The sequence below is a fragment of the Gekko japonicus genome, unplaced genomic scaffold (genome assembly GCF_001447785.1).
Source record: "Gekko japonicus isolate JY-2015 unplaced genomic scaffold, Gekko_japonicus_V1.1 scaffold82, whole genome shotgun sequence".
NCBI classification, from domain to species: domain Eukaryota; kingdom Metazoa; phylum Chordata; class Lepidosauria; order Squamata; family Gekkonidae; genus Gekko; species Gekko japonicus.
The window spans coordinates 2110235-2122366 of record NW_015174846.1 but is presented as its reverse complement, the minus strand read 5'-3'; the positions used below and the strand labels follow the sequence as shown (position 1 = coordinate 2122366).

Here is a 12132-nt window from a genome sequence, read left to right as displayed (position 1 = left end):
ACCTTTGCCACCGCTTTTGTACGTATGATCGCCCATGTCAGCTTTTCAAAGGTATGCATCAGGATAAATAATGCTAAATCAGGGGAAATGTTGTGATCAGCCATGAAAAGTCCAAAAACAAGAACAAAATCTGTGTAATAACTTTTATTAGCAACTATCAAGAAGGGAGGAGGGAGGAGGAGGACGAGGAGAAGGAGATTGGATTTATACCCTGCACTTCACTACCTGAAGGAGTCTTAGAGCAGCTTACAATCTCCTTTCCCTTCCCCTCCCCACAAAAGACACCCTATGAGGCAGGTGGGGCTGAGAGAGAACAGCTCTTGAGAGAATAGCTCTGAAATAGCTTGTGACTGACCCAAGGTCACACCAGCAGCTGCATGTGGAGGAGTGGGGAATCAAACCCGATTCTCCCCGATTAGAGTCAGCGCTCCTAACCGTTACACAAAATGGCTCTCACAACTGACTTGACACAAGACACCTGTGATGGTTTCCTGGTGTCAGACATTACCCCATAGGATTTTCTGCCATTTTTTCCCCACCTGTCACATTCTGCTGGGGAAGTCCAGTAGGAAAAAATGTTTGAAGAAACAGCAACTTATTCATTTTACTTCTTTACACCCTACTTTTCTCTTCAATGGGAACCCAAAGTCGCTTACAACATCCACCTTCTGCATTTTATCCTGAGAGTGTATCAGTGGTCCAGGTCACCCAGCAAGCTTGTATGACAGAGTGGAAATCCAGACCTAGTTCTCCCAGATTCTAGTGCAAAACTAGTGCAAAAGTACCACCCTGGCTCTCAGAATTTTGTGGCTGCTATGAATTGAGGTAAACTGACAGGAAGATATGCTTTTTATTTATTTAAATATTTATATCCTGTTCTTTTCCCTAGTAGAGACTCAGTTAAATGAACAAGAACAAAGTTTATTTACAACACACACACACACCAAAATACCAGGGCTCTTTTTGTAGAGAAGCCCAGCAGGAACTCATTAGCATAATAGGCCACACCCAACCGCAGAAACTCATTAGCATATTAGGCCACACCCCCGACAGCACAGCTCATTAGCACATTAGGCCGCACCCCCATGTTACCAGAAGTGTGGTTATCCAGTCACACCCACCTTTTGCTTGTTATTCTGTTTACCTTGTTTGTTGTCAAAACCCAGGGCCTTTTTTGTAGCAGGAACTCCTTTGCATGTTAGGCTACACATCCCTAATGTAGCCAATCCTAATGAGTTTCTGCTGTTGGGTGTGGCCTGTTATGCTAATGAGTTCTTGCTGGGCGTGGCCAACTTGGGAGCCATCCGGAACTCCGTTCCTGTGCGTTCCTGCCCAAAAATAGCCCTGAAGGTAACTATGTTAAACACAGAGAGGTGAGATTTCAGGTTTTAAACTGTGCATACCAAGGGGGAAACGGGTTGGATCCCTGAAGGATGAAAAATTAATCCAGCTAATAAAAATTATATATTTCCCTAAATCCACACACTCCCCTAAATTCATAATTTCCCCTCTCTTCATTTCACAGCAGATTTTTTTTTTTTTGGTCTTTAAGCAGAAAGAACCACATGCTCCATTGATCGCATTCAGGCTTGCTCAAAGCATCAAATCTCACAAGGCAAGCAACAAAAGGCCCTGTAACTGCTGTGTATCTTCAACTTCCCTTTGATGAAGCCTTGAGAATGAGACAGGCTGTTTTCCAGGAACCCTAAATTGGTGTCAGGTGCAAAGATGTGTGAACCGCTGGCATCGAAATATCACAAGTCGCAGGCTCACAGCAGGACACGAATCAGCTCTGAGCTCCAGAGGCACACGACAATAAAAAGGGAATTTTTACAAAAGGAAAACTGTCAGGTGGGCTTTGAAATCCTTGTTATTATAAATGAGGTTGCCTTAGGAAGTTTATTAAATTTCTTCTGTCACTTGTATTTTTTTTTAGAGTTTCAGCAATTTGGCTACGGACAGCAGGATTCCTTACTGAAAACTACAATGCCTGGAAATAACTTGAATACGGAGGGAAGAAAGCCCTGACTTCTAGCAAAAGATTTCTGGACCCCAAATGAGAAAGTGGCTAGAAACTCTGTACTACAGAGAATTCTCCGAAATCTGGGAGAGAGGAAGGGGAGAAATCTTCAAGCACACTGACAAGGCACCAGCTACAAAGTAAAGAGCAGACGTTCAGCAGCTAGCACTAATAATGTTTATTCCAACCTGAGAACAGACAGAACAGTGCCCTCAACTCTGTTTTGCATTGTGTATCTGTGGCATGGCTTTTAGAACAGCAGCTCTGATGACTTAGAGAGCTTATTTGTAGATGCGGGCCACCAAGTACGCACTTTGCTCAGATAAGATGCATAGACTGAAGCTGGATTTTTTTTTAATTTTAATTTTTTAAAAGACGAATTACAATACAAACACACAGCTTGATTCGAGTTCGGCAGCACCTTAGAGACCAACAAGATTTTGGGGGGCATGAACTTTCTGAGTGTCAAAGCTCCCTTCATCAGATGCAAGTAGGGGTTGTATCTTTGAAAAAGGAGGGGGTTTTGAGAAGTATTAGAAATGCTATGTGGATAACATCATAGGTTGGTCAGCCAATCAACAGCATGTTTTACTGGCACTTCCTTTAAACCTGTGCAATCTGTTGTTGTCCCCCCTCCCCGCCGAAATCAGCCTGGAAAGGAAAGCCTCACATGTAATGCCTCGAAGATACTCTCAGGGCAGCACAGACTGCTCTAACAATGTCATTTCTTGTCTTCTCCCTAAAACCAGCTCTTGTCAAGTTTCTTATAACCCAGATTCCTGGGCACTATTCCCTATCTGAATTTATTAATTGGAAAGGTTTCCAGCAACCACACAAATCTAAGTGGGTCACTTCCCCTGAAAGAACACTGTTTCTTCCTCCAACTAGCTACTCGTGCAGACCTAACAGGATCAACAGCCCAACACTGCCCCAAACAGCTTTTAGAAGGTAATCTGGATACTTCCTCGTTACCGGCCTTTCCTGCCTTTTCCGTTCAAGCCTCCTTTCTCAAAGGTATTGGTGGAGGGCAAAGATTTCAGTAAAGTGCATTTTGCAAGTATATTTATACTTCCTTAGATTAAACACAGAGATGATAGAGAAAATGTTTTCCGTCCACTTACAGGAATCATCCAGTTGGCCAGATCGCCATATTTGGACACCTGCATCGCTCCGAGCATAGTCAGATTGACATGTCCTCTGTTAATTAAAAAAACAATGAAATTAGCATATATTTGCGATCAGCACCAGGAGTTCTGGCACACTTTTAATTATTTATCTCTACTACAAGCTCTCTAAGCGGTGAAGAACACTGTTGTCAAATACAACTGGACACATGGGTGACTTGCAGAGCCATCCTAAACAGAGTTCCACCCTTCAAAGTCCCAACGAAGTCAACAGGCTTAGAAGGGGGCAACTGTGCTTAGGATGGCACTACGGAGCCGCATGGGAGGACTTCTAGTGTCCTGGCCCCACTAGTGGACCTCCTGATGGCACCTGGTATTTTTGGCCACTGTGTGACACAGAGTGTTGGACTGGATGGGCCTTTGGCCTGATCCAACATTGGCGTCTCTTATGTTCTTATGTTCCTAACAGCATTTATTAAGAAGTAAGACCTACTGGCAAAAGTAGGGCTAATGTCTAAATACATGTGCTTCTGTTTGTACTGAGAGGTCTGCAATCCCACTGGGCACTTGCTGGGCGACAGGTCCCCCTTGTTTGGTTATCTAAGGGCCAAATCAGACATTCTAAGAGGCACACAGAGCTCTGGCTCCTCGGTTATCATTTCACTCTTCCTCGAAATGCCCAGTGCATGCCAACATCTGATGCGCATCTGCCCCGTCTGCCACTAACCCGAGGCAGCAGAATGCAAATCATGACAATAAGACCACATAGTACAAATGAGAGACAAAGACAGGACAAACTAGCGGCGCCTCCAGTTACCCCAAATGGTTGTGCTGCCTAGCACTGAGAGCACTGAAAGTGTTGGTGAGGGTGTAACTAAACAGGAGGTTGTGCCAAAGGAGGAGCAATCCTCAAACAATATGCAAAATGAAAGGGTTTTACCCAGAGTGTCAGAAAGAATTACAAAAGGTGTTCCTCCAATAAGGTTTGGATTTGAACCAGAGGTGTCTGAAATTAGCACTGTAAAAAATGTAACTTTACCTGTTTCTGTGAAAGCAGTTCAAGGGGATAAGAAACCTGTTATTATTGAACGTGTGCCACAAAAGATGTCTCTTTGGAGTAGACTGGGTGTGTCTGGGTGTGACACAGTAACAGATTTTACAACTAGGTATGGTTGTGATATGATCACTGGTTTCCCTGTGGAAGAGGGTGCTTCTGTGTACTAGAGCACAAATAACAGAGATGTAAAGAGAGTGTTTATTGTAACACGTGCCTATGGGCAGTAACAAAGTGTAAATAAATAACAGGTGCATTGCTGAGGCTTGCAAAGCTAGCAATATAACAAAGGTGTTAAAAACTAAGCTCTTTGTGAGCAAATAACCAACTCATGTTTAAGGTTTGGTTCCTGATGGCAAACAATGAAGGTTTGCATTAACAAGGTTGCCTGGAAGTATTGTGAATACAAGGGCTAAATAAATGCTGTGATGACTCTCTGTGTCAAATAAATAAAGCATGAAGTATGAAAGCAAAGAAGAACGCTAACAAATGGTGCAGTAAATAAAGGTTGATCGCAACAGGGATGTTTACTGTGACCAACAAAACAAAATAACAAAGTGATTGTATGCTTGTAAATACAAAATGTGATGTAAATGTAAGTGTGTAAATATGTAATGGTGTGAGGCTTGATATAGCTAACCATTGTACATGACAACATGTGGCTGACTTATTAACTTGATGCCTGTATGTGAGAAAGTTTGAAGTGCTGAAGCACAAACTTGGTATGGCAGCTATGACTTAAAGGGGGAGTGTCAGTATTCTATGTATGGTTAAGTCATGCTGTAGATCATCGGCATCTAACTGACAGGAGCTGACAGCTCTAAGTGTCATGAGAGCTGGCTCTGACCGGTTCTAGCTGGTTACTGCTAGAGCTAATTAGCATTGAGTCACAGTGACTCAGCATTGGCTGTGATTGGCCAGTGGTTGTATATATTCAGTGATGTACAGAATAGTTCATTCCTTCTTGGAATGCGAGCGCAGCGGAGCATTACGTCACTCAGTGTAAAGATTTGGTGAGAGGCTTGTATAATAAACTGTATATTATTTGTACATAAGCCTGAGAGACTCCAGTCTTTATTGGATACCATTGCACCCATGTTTGGTCTGCTGTGGGCTAACACCGCGTAATATTGACAGGCAGTTCATATGAGTAACATCCTTCTTGCCTTGACTTGGATAGCTCAGGCGAGCCCGGTCTTGTCAGATCTCAGAAGCTAAGCAGGGTCACAGCTCTGGTTAGGATTAGGATGGGAGACCACCAAGGAAGTCCGGGGTCACTATGCAGAGGCAGGCAAGGGCAAACCAACCACCTCTGAACGTCTCTTGCCTTGGAAACCCTACGGAGTTGCCATAAGTCAGCTGTGACCTGATGGCAAAAAAAAGAGTATTCCTTGCAATGGGTAACTCCCTGTCCAATGGGAGGGCCCTGCTGTTAGAGGAGGGGGTTCCTGTTAACCCTTTTCCGTCAGGCATTCCCAGCCCCAAGCTGCAGGGGGCAGGGGCCACATGTCCCCCCCCCCTTGCCAAAGGAATTATCAGCTTGGATCAGCTAGTATCAGGGGGAGAGGAGTCCAATGGAAGGAATCTAATTCAGCTCCTCCTCCTCCTCCTCCTCCTCCTCCCATAGTTGCATCAAACAAAGCAATTTAGTACAAAATGGCAGGGAGGTGTTCCACGTAACAAAGTCTGACCTTTGGTCATCTACCCCGTTCATGTAAAGGCAAGGGCTGCAGAAAACAGTGACAACTGTTCGATCCAATGATCTACACTCACCAATATATTGTTCACCTTTTCATCACTGTATAATTTTGACTCTTTAATATATTATTAGCGTTACTTTGTCACAGTTTCTTCAATTTCCGCAGAGCCAATGAGCTGACATTTGACAGCGGGCCTGTAGTCTTAACACTGAGCAAAAGTAAGTCACTTGTTACGTACCCTCTAATCATGGCAAAAGATTCATCGCTGGAAAAGTAGGAAGCCCCAGGGAGCACGGTGACTGTCTCCTTTCCTGTAGAAGAAACAGGATGCTACGTTTGCGATGGCCACGTAAGGAAACCCCCCCTTTCATTTATTCTTCCAGCCTACTTAAAAGATTCATAGAAGCCCTTGGTACAACTCCTTGCAGAAGAGACAATACCAATAGACCAATGTTTGCCTTGCAAATACAGTCCTGCCAACCTTAAGCCAACTATACAAGAGCAAAACTTTGAGACAACAGACCCTCTTGACAGTGACTCAGTTTGGATGGCATCTTGAACTTCATTTTATTTATTTCATTTGTACCCCTGCCTTTCTTCCCAATCCATTGGGGGGGGAGAGGAGGAGGAGGAGATTGGGACTTGTACTCCACCCTTCACTACCCGAAGGAGTCTCAGAATGGCTGACAATCTCCTTTCCCTTCCCCTCCCCACAACAGACACCCTGTGAGCAGTGTTCCCTCTAAGCTGAGTTAGTGTGAGCTAGCTCACAGGTTGTTAGCCTCCGGCTCACACATTTTTGTCTCAGCTCAGGAAGGATGGCTCTAGAGCAAACTAATTTGTGCAGTAGCCAAATCTCTCGCTCACAACTTTAATGTCAGTAGCTCACAAAGTAGAATTTTTTGCTCCCAAGACTCCACAGCTTAGAGGGAACATTGCCTGTGAGGTAGGTGGGGCTGAGAGAGCTCTTTCAAGGACTGCTCTTTATAGAACAGCTCTGAGAGAACCGTGACTGACCCAAGGTCACACCAGTAGGCTTCATGTGGAGGAGTGGGGAATCAAACCCAGTTCTCCCAGATTAGAGTCCACTGCTCTTAACCAAACTACACCAAACTGGGACCCATGGCGGCTTTCATCATCCTCTTCTCCTCCATTTTATCCTCACAACCCTACGAGGTAGGTGAGGCTGAGAAAGTGTGGATGGCCCAAGGTCAACCAGGGAGCTCCCACGTTCCAAGTGAGGATTTGAACCCAGTTCTCCCAGATTCTAGGCCGACATTCTTAACTGCTACATCACACTGGCTCTCACACTGACCATCAGCAAGGGAGGTCTGGATACAAATTCATACTTAGGCACGAGAGCCAGTGTGGTGCAGCTTTGGACTAGGGTTCTGGGAGGCCCAGGTTTGAATCACCCCTCTGCCACAGAAACGTGCTGTGGGTGACTTTGGGCCCATCCCTCCCTCTCTCTCTCTCTCAGCCTAGCCTACCTCACATGACTGTGACAAGGATAAAATGGAGGAGAGGACAAGTACGTAAACCACTGTGGGTCCCCGCTGGACAGAAAGGGAGGCCATAAGTGAAGTAAATAAACTCAGCTGGGTAGCCATGTTGGTCTGACACAGAAGAACCAAGTGTGAGCCCAGTGGCACCTTTAAGACTAACAAAAGTTTTATCCAAGGTGTGAGCTTTCCTGTGCATGCTCACTTCCTCAGACGCATCGAAATGGAATCAGGGCTCTTTTTGTAGCAGTTACTCATTTGCATATTAAGCGACACACACCCTAATGTAGCCAATCCTCCAAGAGCTTACAGTAGCTCCTGTAAGAAGAGGAGGATTGGCTCTTGGGGGATTGACTACATTAGGGGGTGTGGCCTAATATGCAAAGGAGTTCCTGCTACAAAAAGAGCCCTGAATGGGATCTACTTCAATGTGTCTGAGGAAGTGTGCATGCACACAAAAGCTTGAATAAAACTTTGTTAGTCTTAAAGGTGCCACTGGGCTCAAATTTTGAAGTAAATAAAGTTAACTGGGAGTCCTTGGACACCGATCTTCCCTCAATCTAACCCACCTCTGGTTATTAGGAGGAAACAATGGGAAAATACGTATATAAGTTTTTTGAGAGATAGGATAGGCTATAAACGGTACTGATAGACAGAGAGGTGTACCTGCATTGATAAGATCAGGATCGACTTCATTTTGTAGCGGATAAGGCCCCTAGGTTCAAAACAAACAAGATGCACAGTCTTATAGCAACTTTCCCATCAAATATTTTGACAGCAGCTCTCATAAACGCCTTCTTCTTCCCCGCCCTTTTCCCCCCCACGGGGATCAGTCACAGCTCCCATGTCCATTCTTACCAAACCAAGTACTCCATTTTCACTCTGCAGGTGGACCGTTATGTCAGGACTGATGAAGTTGCTGGCAAGCAGTGGGATTCCAATGCCCAGGTTCGCTGGAGACGAATTAGTCAAGGGGCAACCCGATCAAAGGGCCTCAACAACTCTTCTCGTTAACGCCTTCCCCCCAAAAAAACCCCCAACCGCTCAAACAATTCAGCCACGGAGAAAGGATACCGTACATGCCATCCTCAAATTCCAGAGCTGCTCGCCTGATGATCCGCTCTCTGACGTTGTCTCCGGCTTTCTTTTGCTTGCTTTGGGAATCGTCGGCTTTTCGAAGGGACAGTCGCTAAATGTCAAAAGGGGAGGTTTTACGGACAGGCATTACAGACAGGGCAGAGCTCCTCAGGCATTTTAGAATGATTAAGAAATACTTCAATAATAATAAATGTTAAAAGGACTTATAATATCATTTGGGCATTCAACACAATCCATATGCATTATCTTCTTGTAATCCTTAAAAAAATAACCTTGCAACCTTTAAAAACCACCTTGTAAGGTAGGTCATTATTGTCCCCAGACAGTAGCTGGGGGTCGGGGGCCTCAGGCTCAGATAACAGTGGTTTGCCTAAGGCCACCTAGCACAAGGGTGGGCAATCTTTTGACATTAAACAGCCAAAACTACATCAGGTGGGACTTCAAGGGGATTAGACAGATTCAAGAGCAGGTTCATCAAGAGCTGCTAACTACGGTGACTAAAAGGAGCCTCTGTGTTCGAGGGCAGTATATCTTTGAGTACCAGTGCTAAGAGGCAACATAAGGGGATGGCCAAGAGGTCTTTTATGATGTTCTAATGGAATCCTCCATTGCCCCATCCAGGTATTCTTAAACAGCAGAACAATCACAAAAGACCACAGATGGAAAAGCGACCAAGTGTTGCTCCAGGTTGCCACCTGCTGGTCAGGTTTTGTGTAGTCCCTGAATCAGAAACCCACACCTCATTGTCTGCAAGTAGTCACCCAGGAAACCTTCCTGAATTCAATCCTAGAAGCGAAACAATGCATGGCAATAGTACCAGAAAGGTAAGAACTCTTCAAGGTTTGTGGTGACAATGAAGGGGGAGGGATTAACCCTATTCATTTTTTAAATTCAGAGCCAACTGCTGGATTTGCACTTCAGGAGATAGTTCCTCTGCTGGAAAAACACCTGCACGGATTTGAAGGAAGGAGGATGTAAGCTGCCAACATTCTGCAGCTCTCAAAGACTTGGCTTGGAAAAGTATCAGGTTCGCAAACTGATCTGACCAGCAATGCAAAGTACTTTGATTACAGACAACACAGAAACACAGAATTTAAGAGGATGGTACATGGATGTCAAGTGCTTCTAAAAATCTCTGGTAATGGTTGAATATTACAATGCCGTATTTGAATCCAAGAACCTTGGTTTTTATTTGGCAAGGCGGACTTCCAACAGAGCTCGGAGAGGAAAATTAAGCCTCTTCCCACCCCTCTCCACACACACACAAAACAGAAAAAGACCCCAAAAGCACTCCTGTAAGCTTATTAGAATACCTTAAGATCCACGGGTGGGACTGTGACTTGCAGCTAGATCTGAGCTCCTGCCCTTCTTGCTTTATTTAATTTTTATTAAGTAACTTCAGAAATCAGACAGAAATTAAGGTTTCTTTACAGCCTCTTTGCTCCCTTTTTATGCCAAGCCATGTACAGGACTGTAATTACTGCTCTTCTAATGAGATAAAAGCAATGTACCTTCTTTTTCGAAGCACCAGGTGAAACCGACTTTATACTGGAATCCACACCTGGCAGTCTGCTGGAAACTGCATTAGTTCAGAGACAATTTAGGCCTGAAAATGCTGCAGTCAAAGCCTCCTAGGCAGATGGCGCCTTTATAGGCTTCTCTCCATGGCAGTAAATAGAGAAGGCTGCAGTGTTCCTTTGCCATTCACTATCTGACAGGACTGATCCCTAGAAGGATTATAAAACTCAGCAGACCAGATTAATCCCTGCTTTAACTGTGGTCTAGACTACATAAAAACCCTTGGAATATATATATATATAAAAGGAGACTGCAAAACATAGATATGAACACACAGAGACGCAGGGCATGAAGAAAGAGAAAATGCAGAGCAAGTCTATGTGATGAAGATGAGTTCCTGAGGACCTAGATCAATCCTCATGATCCGAAAGAAGCAATGGGAGTAACAGATGGATGCTAGGCCTCAAATAAGAATTGTAAGCTCTTTTAGCGGACGAGAAAAGAATTGTCAAATGTGCTGAAGAACTGCTCACTGGTGGAACTTCCGGTTTATGGCAACACACTGGACCACCCGGGGATGTGATCTGTGCACCAGTGGATAGGAGGGGGGGGCGACGGGTCGCCACCAGTGTTCCCTCTAAGCTGAGTTGGTGTGAGCTAGCTCACAGTTTTTTAGCCTCCGGCTCACGCATTTTTGTCTTAGCTCAGGAAGGAGGGTTCCAGAGCAAACTGATTTATGCAGAAGCCAAACTGCTCGCTCACAACTTTAATGGCAGGAGCTCACAAAGCAGAATTTTTGCTCACGAGACTCCACGGCTTAGAGGGAACATTGGTCGCCACCCCCCCGGAGCCTTGGCAAAAGGCTCCTAGCTATGGAGCTTTTGAGGGGCGACCTCTTCACCAGCGTGATGCTGGGGAATTGAGGCGTTCCTCCGCCCTGACGGTCCTGCCGCTGAGTGTCCGCATGGATCTAGAGCTGCTGACCGGGACAAGTGTCGGAGATCAAGCGTTTTAAACGTGTTCCGAGCAAGGTCGTATCACCAACAATGAACAGTGAGTCGGGTTAAAGCAAATACGGGAATATAAAAAGAAAGCCCACCCCCAGGAACAGCGAGAAAAGCAAGTGGGGGAGGGGCCCCTCCCATACGCATGAACTAAAAAACGATATACCAAGGGGGGAGCGGAAGCGTTGAAATCTGTTTTGAGAGACTTACCAGAGCACAGATAGGTGTATGGGCAATTTTCAGAGACTTTAGCAAAGTTTTTACAAAAGTAAACAATCCATAAAGATGGTGGGGAAGAAGGCAGAGAAAGACAAACTAGCAAAAGTGAAACCAGTGGGAGCATGAGCCCTCGACCGGAAGAGGTCACTGAGTTCTCTAAAATGTTGGCAGATTCCTTGCGCCCTCTGCTGGACCAGATGACCAACATCAAACAACAGCTGACAACTTTAAATCAGAACCTTGCAACTCAGCAGCTCCAACTGACTGAAACTTTAAAAATGATGGAGCAAACAGCTGAGAAGGTGAAGGAAATAGACGCCAACACTAAAAACGTTAAGAAAAAGGTGCAAAAGCTGGAAAAGAAGCAAGCTTTGGAAGAATCTTAACTTTTACAGCTGCAAATGGAGAAAGCAAATTTGGTCCTCCGGTTTCAAGGGGTCCCAGAATTAAAAGACGAGAATCTAAAGCAACTCTTGAGTGAAGCATTAGCCCCAGTTATAGATTTGAAAGCGGAATATCTTGCAAACGAAATGGATGTGGTCTACAGGTCCTATTCCATGTATATCAGGAAGAATAATCTGCCTAGGGAGATAGTGGTCAGATTCTCGAAGAGGCATGTGAGGGATTCAATCCTGAAAGCAACTACAGAACACTCTTGAAAATCGGGGACAACATCATCAGGATTCTAAAAGACATCCCATTTGAAATAAGGCAAAAGAGAAAGAAATATAAAGACTTAATCCTTTTTCTACAAACAAACAGCATTGCCTACAGATGGTTAATTCCAAAACTATACAATAAAAAAGAAAAGATTGACTCTGTCCTTAAAGCACGTGAGTTCCTGAGATTACAGTTGGGAGAGACAGACGAGGTCGCTAAGGAAGAAGATGATA

General features: G+C 44.7%; 1 protein-coding gene across 1 annotated transcript in view; it reads right to left on the bottom strand.

The window, feature by feature from the left end:
* OXCT1 (3-oxoacid CoA-transferase 1) overlaps positions 1–12132 on the bottom strand; it is an 85576-nt gene that overhangs the window by 18493 nt on the left and 54951 nt on the right. The window contains exons 9-13 of the mRNA XM_015424477.1: positions 8475–8589; positions 8259–8353; positions 8067–8115; positions 6137–6209; positions 3142–3217 (exon numbers count right to left, since the gene is read on the bottom strand). Coding sequence (XP_015279963.1) covers positions 3142–3217; positions 6137–6209; positions 8067–8115; positions 8259–8353; positions 8475–8589 — 408 coding nt within the window. The remainder of the gene's footprint in view (positions 1–3141; positions 3218–6136; positions 6210–8066; positions 8116–8258; positions 8354–8474; positions 8590–12132) is intronic.